Genomic DNA, 22,382 nt, shown 5'->3' on the forward strand with positions numbered 1-22,382 from the left:
GAGTTTTGTATCTCGCCCATGTTTCCGTCTGAACTGGCTGTAGAAACACTTGACTGGGATTCCCACCCTCTTGATTTCATGAGGACAAATAGGTTAAAGTTCTGCAAAATTATTAAGTATAATGTTGCAGAGAAGCAGAAATGTGATGTCCTCATATGAGGACACAGGGTCTCAAGAGGATTTTATATATATATATATATATATATATATATATATATATATATATATATATATATATATATAATCCATATTTCAGTGTAAATAAAAAGTAGTTACCTTCTGAACTCGCTGTAGTGTTTGCTCTTGTGTTTCAGAAACTTCAAATTCTCTCGATTTACAATATTTATATATTTCAAATATGTATTTTTATCTATAAAATGTATTAAAATCATGAAAACATCCCAGAGCAATTGAAAAATTACTTCATTACAAATGCAGATATTCATAAATATTCAACTCGCCAGTCTTTAGATCATCATCTTCCTCTTCTCTCTTGTAAGATCAATTTTGATGATTTTGAAGATTTTTTGAATGATTTTAACCATTTGGAAAAAAAAATGTTCATCTGTAAAACATTATAAACAATTTTTAAAAGATCATTTAAATTTCTTGTCTCTTAATGTGTTTGAGAGCATCAGTTGTAAAATAGTGAAGAGGTAGAGTTACAGGTATACAGTGAATAGTGAATATTTAAGTAATGTTCTATTACAGATTATGATGCAAGAACTACTCAACTACAGTAAAGAAAAAATACTTTGATAAATGAAGGTCAGTCGATCTGAAACATGATGCACAGGATAAGTTCATCAGAGTTACCAGCCTCAGAAACCACAAGTTTCTACACAAGCTTTTTTTGAGTATTTTGGTTTGTTTAACACTTTTAAGTTACTATATGATCCTTTATGTGTTCCTCCATAGTCTGGACGACTTCAGTATTCATTTACAAAGTAGAAAAATAAAATTAAAACATTGATTTAGATGTTGTGTATGTCACAGACCTATATTTCTGCCCTATGACTGGAAACTTTAGCTTTAATTGAAGAAGAGCAGCTCTGACTGTCCTCATGACGTGAGTCTGAACCTGTTCTGCAGTCAGAGCTTTTCTCAGCTCTTTTCTGTGGCTTTGTGGGAGCCCTGACAGGAACACATGGTGGGAGATTATTTTCGGGAAGGGGTTGGACAGGAGAGCTGCTGTGAGCAATATAGTGTCTCTTCCAACACAAGACAGCCCACAAGCAGCACCATATGAGCAGAACCTGCTCCGATCAATCGCCCCCAACAGCAGCACAACACAACAGCCTCTCATTTTATCATTATATGATTAGGAGACGTCAACAACACAAAGAGAAACAACTCCACACACAAACTGCAGCAGCTGCCATTTTTGACCATATATTATTCCTATTTGATAAAATCTTGTACCTACAGGTGCATCCCAAAAAAATAGAATATTATTGAAAAGTTACTTTATTTCAGTTTTTAATTCAGTTAAAAATGTGAAACTCATATATTATATAGATGTATTAAACACACACAGAGTGACCTATTTTAAGTGTTTTTTGATGATTATGGCTTACAGCCAATTAAAACCCAAACATCAGCGTCTCAGAACATTTGAATATTATATAAAACCAATTGGTACTTTTGGCAGTGTGGGCAGTGTGCCAAGTCCTGCTGGAAAATGAAATATTCATTTCCAATAAAGTTGTCAGTAGCAGAGGGAAGCATGAAGTGCTGTAAGATTTTGCGGGAAAACAAAACTGCACTGACTTTAGTTGATAATAAAACACAGTGGATCAACAGCAGCAGATGACATGTCTCTCCAAACCATCACTGATCATCAGTAAATTTTACATTTCCTTTGTAAATAAAGGGAGCAGAGTCTGGAGGAAGAGTGGAGAGACACACAGTCCAAGCTGCTTGAGGTCTAGTGTGAAGTTTCCACCAATCAGTGATGGTTTAGAGAGACATGCCATCTGCTGGTGTTGATCCACTGTGTTCTATCTCCAAGTCTAAGGTCAGTACAAATAAATCTAAAAAAAAATAATAATTACGGTTGCTAATATGTTACTATGGCTTTTCTGGGGTAGTTCCTCTAGTGTTGCTAAGTGGTTGCAAGACGGTTGCTATGGTGCTGCTAGGCAGTTTCTATGCCATCGCTGGTGGTTGTAATGGTGTTGCTAAGTGGAAGCTACTGTATATGGAGGCCACTTTGTGATAAGGTTATTGATATGGTATTTTCAGACAGTTATTGATGGTTGATATGTGTTATAATAGCATATATATCATAATTACATGAAGGGAGCCAGATTTTTTTTTACCCTATTCATTCCCATGATGTAAAAAACGTCAGAAAATGCATGTTCAATCAAATCAAGTTGTGTAAAAAGCCTGCATCAAACAATTAGACAATTAGACAAATAATAATAAGAACAACACAGTTATCTGAATAATTACACATTGTTCTTGTCCAGTGGTGTGCAGTTAATATAGTGGGCACCCCTTCTGCAACACCACCCCCCCCCTCCACCCGCCGACCTCCACATAGATGAATATTAGAACTACATATTCTCTGTTTTGACTTAGTTATATGAGCTTAATGCACATTAACATTTCAAAAATACAGCTACAAACTACAAAATCAATGCTTAATTGTCCTACAAGTACAGCCGGCCAACAAATATCACTCATTTGTATGCCTACAAGACGGCAGGTCAGCCAAAACATTAAATACACACAAAAAATCACCAGTCAGACGGCCAATTATTGTGAATTTGTTTCACATTGAAGGAGAGCCTTTAAAAATGCTTTTTAATATGATGTGACACAATATTTGTCTCATTCACTGTTGTAATTCCATTATAGTTAGTTAACTATTGAACTAATCCAGCATGCGCTCCGTTTTACACTAAGCAATGCGTAGCCCCTTCAGCACAGAGCTGAGAAGGGGTTAGACAGCCATGGCCCCGCCCCCGGAGTGAAAATCGTGAATCTGATTGGTTTGATTGTCCTGCGATTTTGCTAATAGACTCATAACTACACCTTTCACAAATTCAGAAGAAGAGTCACGCAGACACACGGGGGCAGAAGCCATTTTTGATTTTAAAAAGCTTTGATTGGTTAGAACAGCTGTCAGTCAGATAAGAGTCCTGTAGCAACTAAAAAACACAGACTAATGCTTTAAATTAGTTGCTGTTTTTTATTTTAGTTAATTTATTAAATATTTGCTTATAGTTTACAATTACTATAATATATATTTCCTGATGAAATATTATGTAATGATTTATATGCACCTATTGTCACCCCTTCTCTGAAGGGTTAGAAGGGCCTTACTGCACACCGCTGTTCTTGTCACAGTGCTAAAAAAAAAAAAAAACTAAATGATGCTATGATACACTATGCTCTATTTTGTGGCTTTCAATGGGCTTGTAAAACTGTCTGGGCAAAAAAATATATACATTTATTGTTTATTTATACATAAAAGTAAAATACAAGTTGAAATATTGGATACTTGGATTATATGGCAGCTTTAAGAGCACTTTTTCTTCTTCTTTAAATATAACATTTTATTATAAGTATAAGGTTTTCTTTCCTCAAACCCACTTTGCTTTATCTACATTTTCTGTTTTTTTTTTTTTCTCTGAGTGAAAAAATGAATAAATTATAGCTTTTCTTTCCATAAAACAATACAGGAGGCACAACAATAGCTTCATCAAATTCAAACCATAATGAAATATGTCCTCTTCTACATAAGAAGATAAATATGTTGTTTTTAAACTGTTTAAAGGAACTACAGAAGATCTGAGGAGGCGTGAAGTGTAATGAAGGTACAGTATTCTTACCAGTATCAGCGTCGTACGCCTGCAGACGGCTCAGATACGCTCCGGGCTGAGTGTTATCATACACACTGATGTAGTACAGCTCAGAGGAGAACACAGGAGCATTGTCATTAACGTCTATAACAGTGATGATCACATCAGCCTCACAGGAGCGGTTTCCTCCGTCCACTGCCTGCACCGTCAGGTTATACTCCCCGCGCTCCTCTCGGTCCAGGGGCAGCAGGGTCTTCAGGACTCCTTATAAAGAAGTGTGAAAATATCTTTATATATTACAGAAAATATAGAAATATTCAATAAAATTATATAAGACTAAGAAATAATGAAAGACCTTATAGATCTGATGACACATGAACAGACACTGAATCATTTGCATATGCATATGCAATGCAAATTTGAGAATATTTGCTTTAATATTAAAACAAGACTCTAAAAACTAAAGTGATGTACATTTGTTACATTTATAACACAGTTATAAAGCTAAATTCCAAAGGGATGCATCTTATATGGTGAACACCTTCTTTAATTTGGCCGAATTGAAAATCAAGAGGAAGATGGATGATCACAAGTCATCAAACCAAGCTGAACTGCTTGATTTTTTGCACCAGGAGTAAAGGCATAAAGTTATCCAAAAGCAGTGTGTAAGACTGGTGGAGGAGAACATGCCAAGATGCCTGAAAACTGTGATTAAAACCAGGGTTATTCCACCAAATATTGATTTCTGAACTTTTAAAACTTTATGAATATGAACTTGTTTTCTTTGCATTATTTGAGGTCTGAAAGCTCTGCATCTTTTTTTGGTTATTTCAGCCATTTCTCATTTTCTGCAAATAAATGCTCTAAATGACAATATTTCTATTTTGAATTTGGGATAAACGTTGTCCGTAGTTTATAGAATAAAACAACAATGTACAACATATACATATAAATAGAAAAATCAGAGAAACTGAAAAACAATAAGGGTACATTAATTAACAGTACTTACTACAGAAAGTCTCAACTAAATGTTATTTGATACTATTTAAGACATTATAAATCATTACGACATATTTTAACGTCTCAATTCATTAGTATTTACAATACTTGTAATCATTAACATTTAGCAATGCTTAATAATGTTATAATATGTCAATTAATAATTAGTTGTGGCATTACTTAACCATTTAACAATGTTAATTACTGTCGTGAATACTGTCAATTAGGAGTGTGCAATGTTGTATTGTACCCCTAATAATTACACCAAAGTACTACTTTTAGCTGCTTTTAGCAACAAAAAAAATCACACTCTTCTCATTTCCCATTATATATATCTACTAGAGACAGATTTTATGTGTTCAGTATCATTTATTTTACTTTAATCCTGGATATATGGAGATATATGGAGTGCATTATTATTAGTATCATAACATTCTGGATCATTGACCTCTGTTACAAATCTGATAAAATTCTTCATTCTTCATTCATACCATCATTTTTAGTGTAGTAGTAGTGTATTCTTGAAATATTTTTTTTAAATTCAATGTTTCTCAAATCGCAAAGAGTATAATTATCTCAAAAATACTGAGAAATATTAAATAAAATTATTATTTTAGGGTCATATTGCCCACCCCTAGTGTTAATTGGGACCCTTATTGTGTTAAAGTTTTACATACTGTTGAGGTACTATTCTGGTTGATGCTTTATTAAAACATGCAGCTTAGTTAACAGAAAGCTAATAATAGTTATATACTGTAAGTTAATATAAAATAATAAAAGATCAGTTGCTATTAGGGGTGTGACGAGACACTAATATCATGAGACGAGACGAGACACGATATTGGGTTCACGAGAACGAGATGAGACGAGATTTAAAAATATCATTTTTAAGAAAACGTCAAAAGATGAAAAATGGCTTAAAAACTAGAGTTTTATTTGACAAAATCATATAGCACAAACTTAACAGACTGGTTTCTCTCACACATTGATTCTATAAGAAATAGAAATAAGAATAAGAATAAAAAATAAAAATAAAAGTTTTCTAGGACTTATCCAGTGCAAACAATAAGTGCAAACCACAACCAGTGATATTAAGCCTATGGTTTGTGTTTTTTTTTCTCCTAAATGTCCTAAAATACCGTTTATTGTTTCCACTGGAAAGCCAAAATGCAACCAAACATACAACTTAAAAAGGGGGTATGCAGCCTATGCGACGCTTAGGAGCGCTGCACTAAAGGGGGCGCCAAATCAAAGCCCCAAATACATTTTCTCTCAGGAGAAACAGCCAATCAGCTTGCTGGTTTTGCGGAGCGTGGTGGGCTTGTATTGACAGAACGTATCTCCTCCCCTTCCCCCCGGGGGCGCTGATTCTACGTGTGTTGCCAGATCCCGCTTAAAAAGTCCACACTAACCTATTGTTTCCCGCGAGACAGGTTAAAGCTTTACGAGAAATATTGTCACGTTTAATCTCGTCACACGCCTAGTTGCTATAGGGTTATAAGTAGACAAAAAAACATCAAACCATATGGTGCTCCATCTGCATGTCAGCAGCAGTTTTTTACTTTAATCTTCATGCTTCACTTTTTTGTATGAAAGTCATATCCTGCATGCTAAGAGGCTTTTTACCTGTAGCCGAGTCCATTCTGAATGACTCAGAGCCGTCCCCTGTGAGTCGATATGCAATTTCAGCATTTGACTGGATATCTGGATCAGAGGCTGAAACCTGCAGGATGAATTTTCCTGCGGGGGCATTTTCTGGAACCGCTCCAGCGTACGGACCCTGAAACACAGTACAATAGAGGCTAATAGCAGAGGCCCGTCTGAAAACGCCTATGAAACACACAGCACTCCTCCGCAGACAGCTGCATGTGTTACGCCACGTTCTGCATGAGGCTCAAATGAATGCCGTCTTATTCTGCCGTGACTCACAGCTGTCCTGGCAACAGGCCAGGAGCATTTTCATAAACGAGGACAGAAATGATGATACCTTCTCACACACAGGGCTGTTGTCGTTTGCATCCAGAACGGCGAGCTCCACTGCGGTCTGGGCCGTGTACGTTCCGTCTGTAACCGTGATGTTCAGAAGGTAGTGTTCTCTCTCCTCTCTGTCCAGAGCTTTAGCAGTCAGGACTAAGCAAGCACCGTCCACATACTGTAGACTAAACTGACCCCGGGGGTCTCCACCTGAAAAAACACACATATACACACACACACACATATATGCATAAACAACAGTTATCTCAGGCTAAAGGAAACTGCTAATGGAAATGCAAATTACAACTATATTAACTGCCTGATCGTGTATAACATGTACTACTAGTTTAAATAGAAATCAGACATACACTGAAAAAATGATGTGTAAAATTTACTTTAAAAAAGTAAATTTAAGTAACTTCAACTCGGTTTCAAGACTTAAATGTTACATAGAGTAAATAAGTGAACTGAACTTCAGTCAATCCTTTCTTTTAGTAAACTTTACTTAATTTATTTTTGCTGAATCAATCCTTCAATGTTTTCAGTGAGCATTGATGTCTTTGCAACAACTCAACGTACATTATACACCTCTACATATTTTTTTAATAATCAATAACAATGAGTTTATTTCCTTCAGGTGATTTACTTATTTGCTACATCCTTTATAAACCATTTGTTTTTATATGCTTATTGTAAAATAAGTTGATTCATTTTAACACACTAGATTTGATTATGATGAATTCCAATATTTCAAAATCAGTGTAGGTCAATTTTAATCGCCACCATACGACTGCTGTGTGACATTTTAATAAACACAACACTGAGATCTTACCTGTGATGAAGCAGTTGAACCTCCTGTTGGCCTCCTCACTGTCCAGGTCTGTGGTGCTCAGAGCAGTGATAACAGTGCCTGCTGTAGACTCAGTCTCCATTACTGTGGCCTTGTACAGAGCCTTTGTAAAGACTGGAGGGTTATCATTCGAATCCACCACTGTCACCTCCACCACAGTGCTCCCAGTCATTCGTTTATCTTGAGCTCCATCTGTGGAGATAACGGCTATTCTGTACTTATTTCTCTTTTCTCTGTCTATTTCTGCCACAGTGCTGACCCAACCTGTCTCACTGTCCACCGCAAACAACTCCAGAACTTCTGGGCTCTCTTGATTCCTATCTAGGCTGTAAGTGACCTGGCCGTTCAGTCCGGAGTCGAGATCTGTAGCCCTCACCTGGACCACTGAGGTCCCACCGGGTAGGTTCTCGAGAATGAAAGATTGGTAGGGGAGAGAGTCAAACTGGGGGCTGTTATCATTTACATCCTTCAGGTGTATATTCACCTCAGTGACTGAGATAAATTCCACTCCTTCTTCAGTAACCTTGACCTGAATCGAGAGTTGATACCATCTGACAGCTTCATAGTCCAGTCGTTTGCCCAGTTTTAGCCTTCCAGAGTGGCTATTGATAACAAAGACGTCATCTCGGTTACTCTGAGGAGTGTTTCCTCTGACGAGGCTGTAAATCACAGGCTGTTTTCCTCTTTCAGAGCGAACGGTATCTATCTCAGTCCCAACAGGAAGATCCTCAGAGAGCTCCAGCCAAAGCAATCCTTCAGCGAACTTGGGCACGCTCACATTTGAAGGAAGTACTTTAATTGAGACCGGGATAACAGACTGCCTTGGAGGGCTTCCAGAATCTTTAGCCTTCACATAGAAGGAGTACAGGCCATTTTCTACTTCCATTAGACTTCCTTTTGTGACAACAGCCCCACTTACAGGATGGATTTCAAAGTGTCCAATATCTGAGTCGATTTCGTAAGCGATGTCAGCATTAGCTCCCTCGTCCTCATCTACGGCGGATATTTTCATCACGGTCGTTCCTTTAGGAACATCCCTCTGCACCATCGCCTTATACTCGGATAGTCTGAACTGTGGCGCATTGTCGTTGATATCTGAAAGTATTACAATGACTGTGCAGAAGCCAACTTTGCCTCCTCCATCTTTGGCCAGTATGTATATGTACATGACATTCTCCAATGGGTTCTCTCGATCAAAGATGTCAGCTGTGTGAATCTGGCCGTCTGCATTCAACGTGAATTTGTCTCTGGCAACGTCATTTACAATATGTAAGGTGACTTGACCATATATTCCAGGATCCTTGTCAAGCACCTCCACTTGAGTAACCAATGTGCCGACTGCAGAGTTCTCTAGAAGTTCGACAATGTACTCATCTTGCACGAAGGAGGGACTTTGTTGATTCGAGTCAATTACTTTGACTTTTACTTCGGAAAAAGCTGTGAAAACACCATCAGTGGTGAAGACAAATAAGTTATAGTGAGTTCCCATTAGCTTCCAATGGCTTGAAATGAAAATTTCGCCAGTTTTCTTGTCAATAGCAAATATGTTATCCTCGTTTCCTGATAGAATGGAGAATTCCAGCTTTCCCATATCCATGCTGTCGGGATCTGATGCCTGAACGCAGGTAACAAAATGACCTGTAGGTGAAAGATTACTGACGGTGGCGTTGTAAACGTGCTGCATAAATATGGGTGGGTTATCATTCAGATCAGTGACGTGTACAGTAACTAAGACTTCACTGTACAATTGAGAAGCTCCTCCATCCAAAGCTTTGATGGTCAACTCATGCTTTGGCTTGGTTTCATAATCCAGCAGAGCAGTCGTCCAGATCACTCCACTTTGACCATCTATTCGGAAGTGATCTGAAGGAGCAGTTCCATTTTTGGTGAACAACTGGTAGGATATTTCTTTGTTGCTGCCAGTGTCCATGTCTCTAGCTGAGACTTGCAATACTGAGGTGCCAATCACAGCAGACTCAGAAACACTGATATTGTACAACTTCCTATCGAACACGGGTGCATTGTCATTGACGTCTTCCAAAATTATGTCAACAAAAACCTCAGAGTGCGCTCCAGTTAGAGAGTCCATCGCTTGTATACTTAATCTATGAGCAGGGTGAGTTTCATAGTCCAATTTTTGAACAACTTCTATGACTCCAGTGTTGAAATCAATGTAGAAATGACCCAAAGGATCTCCTTCGTAGATCCTGTAAACAGTCCGAGGTCCAACAGACTCATTAGCTAGAACTTGCACAATGGCAGTACGTAACTCTACGTCTTCAGGGATTTCAATCTTATAAAATGGCCTTTCAAACACTGGAGTAGCTTTGTTCACCACAGTAATCGTCACTTCTGCAGTTGACGACAAAGCATGGTCATCTCCTTGATCTTCAGCAATGATATTAATCACAAACCTTGTGTTGAGATGTTCCTGTTTAAATGCCTTCTTCAGAGAAATTTCACCAGATGGGCTTATATGGAAATGATCATCATTCCCTTTCAGATGGTATTTAATCTCAGAATTTTGATCAACATCGCTATCTACTGCAGTTACCTGCCCCAAAACAGTGCCCACTTCAGTGTCCATTTGCGCAATAGAGCTGTAGGGTAGGTTCACAAACATGGGAGCATTGTCATTAACATCTTCAACCATGACCTTCACCAGAACATGGGCGGTTTTAGCATCTTTCTGCTCTGTGGTGACTTCAACGATCACGTCAAATACGTCTTGCTCCTCACGATCAAACGGTATTCCAGTTGTAAAGAGAACTCCAGATGTACGACCAACGTCAAATCTTTCGTCCGGATTAAGAATGGAGTACACTAATGGTTCGTTCAGTTTGTTCCCAACTGCAGAAATGATGGCCAAGGTTTTCCTCCCAGTTGAGTTCTCTTCTATAAAGGCGGTGAATGTTTCTTGGTTGAATTTGAGTCCATGATGAAATCCTTTGTTGTCTCGAATTGTGATTTTTACAGTTGCATTGCTGGTAAATTTCCCATCTGATACTCTAACAGTCAGAATGTATCTGCTGCGAAGTTGTGTTGCATTTTGAACAAAAATCTCCCCCGTAACACTATCAATCCTGAACTTGTTCTTGACGTTGCCGTCTACAATTGAGTAGAGTAGCTTTTGGTCGTTGGATGGAAAGTCGGAATCTGTAGCATTTAGTGAGATCACTTTTACACCCTTGTATGTTGGCACCAGTAGGGTCGTTTCAAAGGAATTCTGGCTAAACCTTGGTGCGCAGTCATTGACATCCTTGACAAAGACCGTCACATTGGCCACCTGCCGCGTAAATAAGCGTGGCAGGCCGGTATCGTGGGCTTGCACCGTGAAGTGGAATGCACTTCGCCCCTCATAATCAAGGCTGCTGATTGTCTGAATTGCTCCTGTGCCAGAATCGATAGAGAAGTAGTTGTGAGCAAACGGCTCCACAATCTGATAGACAAGCCTGGCATTTGCGTCCTCATCAGCATCCGTTGCATGAATAACAAGCGGCGTATTCTCAACAGTCAGAACCACGCTCCGAGGCGAGGCTGCTTCACTAATAAACCCAACAAATTCAGTCTGATCAAAGACAGGGGCATTGTCGTTCTCGTCTTTAACAAGGATGTGCACTGTGACTTCGCTCGCCATCCCAGCCATGTTGGTCCCCCGAACAGTCAATTTATAAGAAGACAGAGTCTCATAGTCCAACGTCCTCCGGGTGACAACCGCACCAGAGTTGGGATTGATGTCAAAAGCCCCGTTCACATTTCCTTCTATGATTTGATAAAAGACAGATGACTGACTGTAGGCTACGACCGCGGTCACCAAACTCCCGACCGGAGCCGCCTCGCTGATCTCAGCTGTGATCAGGCCGGGATGGAACTTGGGCTCGGCGTTATCAGAGATGGTGACTTTGATGGAGACGGTTGTAAAAACACTCAAAGGAGGTTCTCCTTTATCTGATGCTTTCACTTCCAGCTCATACTGGCTCCTCTGGTCACTACTGAGCTCTCCTGCTACCTTTATTATGCCCTGGAATGGATCTATGCTGAAGGAATTTCCATGATTTCCTGTAAAACATCAAAAGAGTTGAACAATGTCTGTCAGTAAGATGTAAAACTTTGATCTTACAACATTTTTTAATTATTCAGCACTGGCCCATTGCTTTAAAGGTCATTATATTCAAATATATTACGTTTAATAAACATTTTTTTTTATTTGTAACCATACTAAAAACACAAATGTTACTAAATTAACTACCTAAAGGTGCCCAAGAGTTTGCTATATGAAAATGACACACCATGAAAACCACAAACACTGCCTTTTTTGTCTTAGTAACACACACAATACAAAGGTAATACAGAATTGTGTGTGCATGTGTGTGTGATGGGATGATTCCTGTTACGTAACAGTCCTGTCTTATATGGATACCACCATAAGCCATGCATAAACGCAACCCACTAGTGAAAGAGCATAGAAATATCTAAACCTATCTGATTCAAATGCATTTTTGATACCATTAGATTCAACCTACACAGAGCTGCAGAAGAATAACTGCACCATAAAACCATACTAAAGAGTTTGCACAGTTTTCTGTGTAATTACTGAATAATAATACTGAAAATATAACAATAATAATTTCAGAACTTTAAGAGGCTTTATTATCCATCTTGGATGGATATAGAAATTTATATGGGCCCTATTTTAGTGATCTAAAGAGTGCACCAGTCAATTGGGGATTGCGCAGCTGGATTAATGTCTTGTGCAGCTCAAAATGTGCAAAATGCATGATCCAAATCTCTCAATTAATCATGGGTGTGATTCATTTTGGGCGTAACGTGAATCAAACCAATCATTGTGTCCCTTGTCATTTCCTTTAAGAGAGCTCTGACTTTGGCGTGTTCGTATCTTAACAGCGCGGCAGTTTGTGCTGACCTGCGCGTTCATGCTGTGAAGATACACCAGCAGCTCCAGCAGGTTTGAGCTCTGCAGCTGAGCACACCTATAGAAATGGACTCTGATGATTGACTGTTGTCAGGGTTTTAATCAGTCAGTGGCACACCTGTGCTTTCCGATGCCAAGATAGAAACAAGCCAGAAATTTACCTGAACACAATTCACTTCCAGACCACCACACCCATCAGTGTAGAATTATTGATGCTATTTTAGTAGAGTAGGAGTATGGGGTGAAAATAGACTGTTGACGGGGTGTAAGAAAGCAAAGACCATTGTGCAGGGTGTAGAGTAGAGCCCTATTTTTCTAAATATGATTGCTTATTGTTGAAAATGATTATATGATTGATTATAACGTATGTTTGATGCACTGCAACTATACATTCCAATCACCATACTGGAATAACAACCATACTGATCAATGCATCTCAACGCATCTGTTCATTTTTACATCCCTACTTATTACTAATCTCCGCCTTGTGAGATGAGCTAATTATATTATAAATTCCAGAGAGGACAGTCAATGCTGGTAATTCATCTGCATAATTAGTTTTTGGCTGTAATTACTGCACTCATTGTTTGCAATCATTAGGCCATTTCCTGATCATAATTCGCTGTCATGCATCCAACACAAAAGCGTCTGGAAGGTCTTAATCTGCTCAGGTGCTGCTTCCAGGTAGAAATTCAGTTATATTACTGCCTCAGATTGACAGATCTGCCTGTGAGTGAGGGCTGGATCTTACCGGAGTCGATGCTGTAGAAGATCTCTGCGTTCTGACCTTTGTCTTTGTCCAGAGCAGTGACCTGCAGCACAGCTGAGCCCACGGCGGCCGTCTCTAACACACAGCTGCTGTACCGAGAGCTGGTGAACCAGGGCGCGTTATCGTTACCGTCTTCAACACTGATGATCACTCGCGCCAGGTTACGCTTCACCGGCACGTCCTGATCTCTGACCTGTTTATAAATGTGACATTTTCATGGTTGTTGTCAAAATTTCACATTCACTTACCAAACACTTTGGAGAAGTGGCTACAAATCCTGATTACTATTGATTTTGGAATCTGTGTTTTATAAACTGGCTCCGAAGACTATTATTCAGTGTTATTACAGCTTTCTCTATGTGTTTGTCAAAAAAAACTGATAACCGTAATAACATTGAAAAATATGATTTACAGTACCAGTCAAAAGTTTGAACACACTCTAATTCAATGTTTTTTTCCTACATTGTAAATGAATACTGAAGTGATCCAGACTATGAAAGAATTTTTTGTTTACTTAGTTGAGTAGTTCTTGCCATAATATGGATTAGAACATTACTCAAATAGAGTTATTCACTGTATACCTATAACTCTACCTCTTCACTACTTTTATTTAAGGTGTGTTCCAACTTTTGACTGGTACTGTATCCTTCAGCCCCTTTGATAAACAGACATTTTTATGTAGCTTCAGAGAAGCTAAGCAGTGTAGTCAATGATGATCACTAACAGGAAGTTAAGAGGACTAGGTAAATAAAACGTGTGTGAACATTTTGACCCTGTATTCATAATTTTAACCAAATTACTAAAAGCCCAGTAATTCTATGATCATTACATTTCGACAACAGCTAACCTTGATGACTCTTTCTTACCATGACAGTGAGTGTGTGTCTGTGCATGGTCTCGTGATCCAGCTCGTCAGTGGTGTACAGGAAGCCAGTTCCCGGGTCTAGATGGAACTTCTTCAGGCTGTGTGGGTCTGTGCTGCTCAGCAGTGTGTAGAAGAGTTTATTCTTCTCGTCTTTATCTGTAGCGCTGATCTCCAGTATCTTCATTCCCGGTTCCGTCTCCTCTGGAATACTGATTTCATACTTGGTCTGGGTAAACTTGGGTCGATGCTCATTGGTGTCAATAACCTGGACTGAGATCTATTTAGAAGGACGGGATGAACAGTAAAAGAATGTTAATTAAAGAGACGTGTTGAGCCTACTAATCATTTTCATCAAATAACTGTTTCTTCTGAGAATTTTCCATCTGAAAATGTCAAAAGACACACTATTGGTGAATAAAAACTAAATAATTTAATAACAAACAATACCTCATTAATTTTAAGCCATACTGGAGTATTTATTGTAACTAATTTGTGATTAAGTTTATTTTAAAGGAGGATTTTTTTTTGTTATTATGGACAGAAATTCTCCAACTTGACATACCTCCATGAACCTAACATGGCAACCAGAACAAGGATAAAAATATATATGTAATAACAATAAATTAATAAGTTAAATAAATTAAAAAGTAGAAAAATGATGAAAAGAAATCAGATAATAATAATAGATAAATTACTAAATGTATGGTAACCGTAAGATTTTTTTATATTATTTTATATGTACAGCAGTGGTACCCTTTCAATAGGTAGTCAATCATGTAATGAGAGATTTTTTAGTAGAGGTTTGTCAAAAAAATTGATGCTCATTGCTATTTTACACCCCTTAAAAAAATATATATTTTTTTAAATTACACACCTTGTATCTGCACTGCTAAAATAGCATCATGTTTCTGAATATATATTTATGTGGTGTGGCATTGCTGGCGTATTGCTATCTTGGCGACGCAGGAGCTATTCATTAACAATGAAACAGAATAGAAAATAAAACAACATTGCTGTTCCCATAAATTACATCCTTGCACACCTTCGCAGCATGAACACGCAGGTCAGTTTCTTCTGCTGAGAAGTGCAGAAGCACTGTGCCATTAAAATAGCAATCTGCCATAGTCAGAGCGCACCTGACTCTTAAAGGGAATGGCAAGCTACACACTGATTGGTTTACTTCAGAGTTACGTTACGCAAACAAAACACACCCATGATTTATTAAGAGAATTAGTACATGCCTTATGCACAATTCGTGCTGCACAAGGTGTACTTTTCCCATCGTTACAATAGCGAAGATGTATATTATTCATGTATAGAATAGTGTATTTTCTGTTATATATATTTAGGAGAGCAGAGTATTGGTACTGGTGGCACTAGTGATACATGAAGCACCAGAAGACCAGATGAAAGATCTGCTGTCTGCACTGATTTTTTTTTTTTTTTTGTCTTTGTTTGTATTTAGTGTTTAATAAAACACTAGAGAAAGCTATATAGAGATATTAAACTCCACTACATCGCCTCTCACCATTGATTCTCACTGTTTCCTGATCTCAGGTTTTCTGAACTTTCTCAGTTGGCAGACTGCACTCGCCAGCAGCAATGATCAAACAGCATAACATCTGCCAGGCTAGCCTATGAACTACACGAGCCAGAAAGACCCCCACAACTGGAGAAAACCCCCTGGTAAAAGATATAACACCTTTTATGTGTGGCGGCTGCACCTGGAGGGTTGTATATCAGTATAATATGTTATATACTTGTTGAAATCTTGTAATTAGTGGTCCTGCAATATTTTCAGTCTTAGCTGAGTAATGATGGATTGTCTTAAGTACTGGTGGGAATCACAGGACATCTCATGATACAATATTATAACACAATATGTTGCCCACGATAACAATGATATTATGATACTGTGATTCAGCAATACTCTACTCTCTTCAGATAATCCTCTTCTCTATAAGACTCTTCTCTATAATATCTGTATTATCAAAGAATATAAAATACTCCTAAATAAACAAATACCAGCAATTATGCATTTATTGGTGTCAATTCAACAGAATTTGACAATCGATATTCTTTATCGCAGGCTAACCCAATTAGTGCCACCATGTGGAGTAATGAAGCAGTAACTGTAGTCAAAGGCTCAATCCCATTTCACCATTTTGGCCCTACCACTTACCCCTACCCTTTCTTTTTGAGTGTAACCCTTCCCTATGGAACAGAGTTGTAAGGGGAAGTGGAAAAATCCTCTCTTTAAGAATTGAGACAAACTTTTAAGCACCCAATACGTCATCAGCAGCACTAAAGTTAACTGCTGCTGGTGGTTAACTAGTTAACTTCAGGGTTTTATATTGTATGTCTTCAGAAAGGGGGGGGGGGGATGGTGCAGAAATGAATTATTATTGTCTATTTCTTAATTCCTCTGAGATGGGGAACTGAAATTAGCTTTAATTAGCTTATATATATATATATTTTTTTATGTTCTGCCTTAAACATTGCATCTCATGCAGTCTGTTGCACCATTTAAGGTGGAATGGGAAAGTTAGCTAGCTAGCTAGCAAACTACTAGCAATTTTTTTATGCTTGTTATAAGGATTTTGACCATAAAACTTTGAAACTACACATTAAATTCTGGTAAAATTGTGCTAAGCATCACTTTGTGTTGCCGTTTTACCAGTGATTCTCAAACCCCTTCTTTTGAAGTGTGCCTCTGAAAAATCTTTGTATGAAGGGCTAACAAGCTCTATCCCTTCCCCTAACCTACCCCTCCAGCCTAACAAGAATCGGGACACCAGGGGGGTAGGGGTAAGGGGTAGGGCCAAAGTCAAATTAGGGGTCAGAGTCATATACCGACCTTCCACTAAATGTTTTCACTGTCACAGACAAATTTCCAGTTCTGGGATAAAATCATGAGAGTCTGCTAAAGTTGAGTTGCGGTTGAGACGAGGTTGCATTATCTCGATAATGAAAAAATTATCTTGAGACTTGGCTCATTTAAATAGTGACATGAACAATTTCAACAACCAATAGGAGAGCTACGGAAAGCCACAAGACATTTTTTTGCCAATTTTTTTAACAAATCACTGCACACACAAAGGCAGCTGTGGCAAAAATGTGCTCCTGTTTCTGCTCCATTGTTAAAGAGCTTCTCTTCCTGTTAAATTCCACCAGAAGCATGATGGGAAATAATCTCAGAAAGAAAATAATTGCAGTCTTGCAAATAGTGACTCTGCAAGATCCGCAGTCTTTAGTCTATTAAAAGTCTTTTCAGAGTCGTCTAGTGTTTGGCTTGCATTAGGGAGTTTAGAGTGACCATGTTTTAAAACTAAATATCCATATTTGACGCCATGTATCAAAATAATACAATACAATTAAAACAATACAATATATCACAATATCGATATACTGTTCCAGCCCTCGTCTTTAGATTTGAGAAAGTGTCAAATTTAAATGTGTTAAAAGAAATTTCAGAGTCATTTCAAAGTCGTCTAGTTTGTGGTTCGCATTAGGGACTTTAGAGTGACCATGTTTTAAAAGAAAATATTTGACACTATGTATCGATATGATACAATAAATTCAAAACAATGCAATATATCACAATATCAATATATTGTCCCAGCCCTCATCTTTAGATACGAGAAAGTGTTAATTTAAGTATTTAGCGTCTAGTGTTTGGTTCGCATTAGGGAGCTTAGCCTGACCATTTTTTAAAACTAAATATCCATATTTGAAACCACAAATCTATATGATACAATACAATCAAACAATGCAATATATCACAATATCGATATATTGTCCCAGTCTGGTCTTTAAATTTGAGAAAGTCTCAAATTTAAGTATTTTAAAAGAAATTTCAGAGTCTTTTCAAAGTCGTCTTGTGTGTGGTTCGCATACATTATAAGCCTGGCTGAAGTACATCACTTTTTTGAGTCACATCAAAAATGCGCCACTCAAATTTCTTCCCGGCCAGCAAAAACAATTGTGCTAAAATCACACGGCGCTCTGCTGAAGAGAGACATACACAGCACCGTGTTGTTTTAGCTCCTTGGGTGCGCTGCAGAAATTCACCATTATACTAAATAAAGCATGGCTGTTTATGATAAGCAACAGTAGCGCGTGAATACTGTCTGCACTGAGCTGCACACTGCAGATAAGATTTACACAGGCCTCCAAAACCTCCCAACGCAAGGAGCCCATTACAATATGACAAACTGCAGCGCCCGGTCCCGGGGGGTTACCGCGCTCCGAACGAGGAGCAGCAGGCTGAGAGCCCAAACATCAGACTCCTCGAAAACATTACTTCTCCCCGCATCAGCCTCACGCCCTCAGGCAGGCCTACTCTCACTGATAGATGAGCCTCGCACCGTGACCTGATAAGCCTGACTGCCTCCGCTGACATATACAGGTATAGCCCTAGGAGGACCGGCTCCACAGCGTGACACTAAAGGACAAAGAGGGCCTGCACCTCTGGAGTACAAAAAAACACAACACAAAGCCAGCGTGATACAGGAGCCACCGTATGAAGCTGGAACTGGAGCAGAGATGTGTAACTTCATAGCTGGAGGGCTGAAGCACTTCAGAGTTTCACTTCTACTGCTGGAAAACCTCTTTTTAAAACTAATCAGGGCCTGAAATTTCCTGAAATTGTAAGCTTTAAAACACTTTCAGAAGTGCTTATGTAGTACCATCTTTTTTCACTATAAGACACATTTAAATTCCTTTAATTTCCCCAAAAATCGACAGTGCTCCTTATGTATGAATTGCACCAGTCAGGTATTGAGGAGCAGTAAAGCTACTCCACTGAAGTACAGAGTTATACAGGAGTTTCAGTGAAGTATTTGCAGCACTGGGACTGTAGCAGTATTTTCCGCACTATAAGAAACACTTAAATTCCTTTAATTTTCCCAAAAATGGACAGTGTGCTTATGTATGAATTGCACCAGTCAGGTATTAAGGAGCAGTAAAGCCACTCTGCTGAAGTACAGCGTTATAAAGGAGTTTCAGTGAAGTTCCTCCAGCACCAAGGCTGAAGCAGTTATAGCATTAGCCACTAACCGCAGCGCTAGCTCTTTTGCCGTTCAGAGGCGAGTATATTGAACTGTAGTCTGCGTGTTTACTGTATTAAAACAAGCTACAAAGGGGGAATCGATAGCTGACAGTGAGCTGGGTTACTCAGTGTAGTGCTGTCGGGCAGTATTTACTAGTGCTAAGTACTGCTAACCGTTGTAAATGTTGTTGAAAATATTGGACATCTAAGCTTACTATAAATAAATAGAAGCACTTTACTCACCAAAAAAAAAAAAAACGTTTTCAGGAAAGAAATCTGTGTAGATTACTCTGCGACACCCTTGTTCCTTACTATTATTGCTTAAAATGCGGCATATAATCTGGTGCACCATAGACTAGAAAACAGATGTTCATTGATAGTGTGCCTTATAACACAGTGCACCTTATAGTATGTAAAAAAGAAAAAGATAAAAATGTAAATGTAAAAATGTAAAAATGTTGCATTATTTGGTACCTAATATGTACGTTTTGTGTGTATTGAACATGAACTCACTTCCAAAAATAAGTCATTCATATGTGCAGCGTTATGGGCAAAGCTTTCAACTGGACTTTTTCAGTAGGATAATGCTCACCCACACACTAACTAGAAGGAACTAAACTAGTTAAAGCTTCTTAAAAACATCCATAAATAGCAAAATGTCCACAGAGAAGTAAATGTATTAATATGAGAATAACGAGAATATGTAAATGTATCTTACTGTCTACAGCATATTAGACCCAGTCATTCATGTTACTGTAATATGTTGTGTTAAAGACGGTTTTGATTTTTGAGGATGCACAATACAAGGCAGCCAATCATAACATAACTCATTCTGTATATTTTCATTTTGTTACTGTCCAATGAAAAACATAAAAATCTCCAAAACAGCAACTTGTATAAAACCTTTTTAACTTCCAATGGAAGTCAATGTAAAAAGAGTTAATTCAGGTCATTTTATTTTGGAGAATTTCTAATATACCGTTCATCAAGAACTTGTGATAAAGCGTAAGGGACAGTTTGTGTGTTCAAATTATGTACTAAACTAAAAATAGACAAAAATAGAGAGACTTGTTTTTCACTGGACAAGAAAAACAGCCTAATTTTTTTATTTGGTAAAATAAATGACAGAAGACACAATTGAAGAGTATATAAACAGTATAAACAGCCTTGCTAATGCCTGAATTTCATCTGTACTGCTGTTCATTTTTATATTAGTAAGGTAAGTGTGTTATGCTTTGGGCGTTGTCTAGTTTGCATGCTGTTAATTTGGCTATATAAACTTCCACTGCTTTCTTAACTGCATTAACCCCATAGATCCAGAGTTAAAATGAAGCAGCACACTTTAAGCAGGACATTAAATACTGTTACTATTACTCATGAATACAGAGTGCTGTGAAAAAACGTGTTTATCCTTTATTTTTTTCTGTTTCAGGTCCTCAAACATACTGTAACATATAAACTAAGATTATTTTTCCACTATTATCTAGTGGAAAAAATCTGCTTTGTTTCTGGTACTTTAGGCTGCAGTGTAAACTCAATGAAGGTAGTCTGAGATGCTTGGTCTGGGGGAAGGCTTGTCAAGCTCCAGTTTAATTCATATTGCACATTTTCTGTTAGTACAATAAACCTCATTTCAATCCTGAAATATAACTGTGTCCATCAGTTATTAGATATATCAAACTGAAATGGCTGCTGCAAACACCCAAATATTTACAACTAAAAATGATTAAGATTAATAGGGGTGCCCAAACCTTTTAATATGACTGTATAGTCTAGCATACGAGTTTTAGTTTAATTTCTATAGTATGGAAAGGAAATAGAACCACAATGTCTATTCTTATATATAAGATTTTAAAGCTTTAAAATAGTAGTAATGTTTAATAATGTCTTAACTAGTGTCACTTAATAATTCGTTGAGACTAGGGTTGCAGCGGTAACCGGTTTCACGGTATACCGTGGTATTAAAATGCACGGTTATCATACCGTGTGTGTTTGCTTATTACCGGTAAAACGCAAGCCAGCGGAGAAACTCACCCGCGCATGCGCATCTCTGCTCCGCTTCAGCTGCTCAGCACACAGCGGTGAGAACAGCAGAAAGTGCATCAGACTAAACAAATCTCCGTCCGCCTAAAAAAAGGCTAAACTAAAATCAGCAGTGTGGGACTATTTCAGAGACCCGCCGAACGCACCCGAGGATGGTTATCCGATTTGTAATAAGATAAAGGTGGACATACGTCAAACCTGTTCTCCCATCTCCGAGAACACCACCCCGCTGTGCAGCGCAAAGTATGTGTTTAGTTTATAATTTAAATCTGAACATAAATAAAACCTCTTTGTAGTTGTGCACAGCCCATGCGGTAAGCGCCCGCAAAAGCGCTGAGTTATCCGAAATTTGGGCACGCAGGTACAGGCGTGAAGTGCGTGCTACGACGGATTCACGTGTCCGTGTAAAGGTCCTGGCCGGACTGGATGTGAAAGACGCCATTCATTTAAATGCGTTCATTTTCAAATTCTGACGTGCCTGTTTTTCATATGTTGAAGGTTTTAAGGTATGAACGCCTTAAAATAGAAATCTCTATTGTGAGGATCATGTCAGAAATAAAATCCCCTCTTTCTGCAGTATCTGGTTATATACCAACTTGGCAGTAAAACGGACGTTTACAACAGTTGTTGATCAGACACTGACCCAGGCTCAGTTTATCAGATATTAAAAAATGTAAACTTAAATAATGTAATTGAATATTTTAAATACAGGATCTTTACTTCTTAGAGGACATGTAATGTGTGTAACGTGTGTATATATATATATATATATATATATATATATATATATATATATATATATACACACAATATTTATGCCCTTAAGAGCAGTGGAAAAACTGGTTTCCTTCACCTGATGGTGTACAGCTTATTTTTTTAAAGGAGAACTTAAAATTATAGTTTTTCCAGGTTTCTACAATAAATAGTTAATTGAACAAAAAAACTTTGTTGTAATTTCTATAAGGGTCAGTTTAATAATATATGTAACAAACTGTGATACCGTGATAACCGTGATACCGCGGTATTTTCTGAGAAGGTTATCATACCGTGAAAATCTCATACCGTTGCAACCCTAGTTGAGACACTA

At 38.1% G+C, this 22,382-nt stretch overlaps 1 protein-coding gene across 5 annotated transcripts in view; it reads right to left on the bottom strand.

Annotated features, from left to right (window-relative positions):
- fat1b (FAT atypical cadherin 1b) overlaps positions 1-22,382 on the bottom strand; it is an 80,085-nt gene that overhangs the window by 27,257 nt on the left and 30,446 nt on the right. For all 5 annotated transcript variants that reach the window (XM_022684210.2, XM_049484218.1, XM_022684209.2 and 2 more), the window contains exons 9-14: positions 14,204-14,479; positions 13,320-13,530; positions 7,618-11,694; positions 6,799-6,995; positions 6,438-6,591; positions 3,843-4,076 (exon numbers count right to left, since the gene is read on the bottom strand). In XM_022684210.2, the coding sequence (XP_022539931.2) occupies positions 3,843-4,076; positions 6,438-6,591; positions 6,799-6,995; positions 7,618-11,694; positions 13,320-13,530; positions 14,204-14,479 (5,149 nt within the window). The remainder of the gene's footprint in view (positions 1-3,842; positions 4,077-6,437; positions 6,592-6,798; positions 6,996-7,617; positions 11,695-13,319; positions 13,531-14,203; positions 14,480-22,382) is intronic.

Source organism: Astyanax mexicanus, chromosome 10 (assembly GCF_023375975.1).
Source record: "Astyanax mexicanus isolate ESR-SI-001 chromosome 10, AstMex3_surface, whole genome shotgun sequence".
Taxonomy (NCBI): domain Eukaryota; kingdom Metazoa; phylum Chordata; class Actinopteri; order Characiformes; family Acestrorhamphidae; genus Astyanax; species Astyanax mexicanus.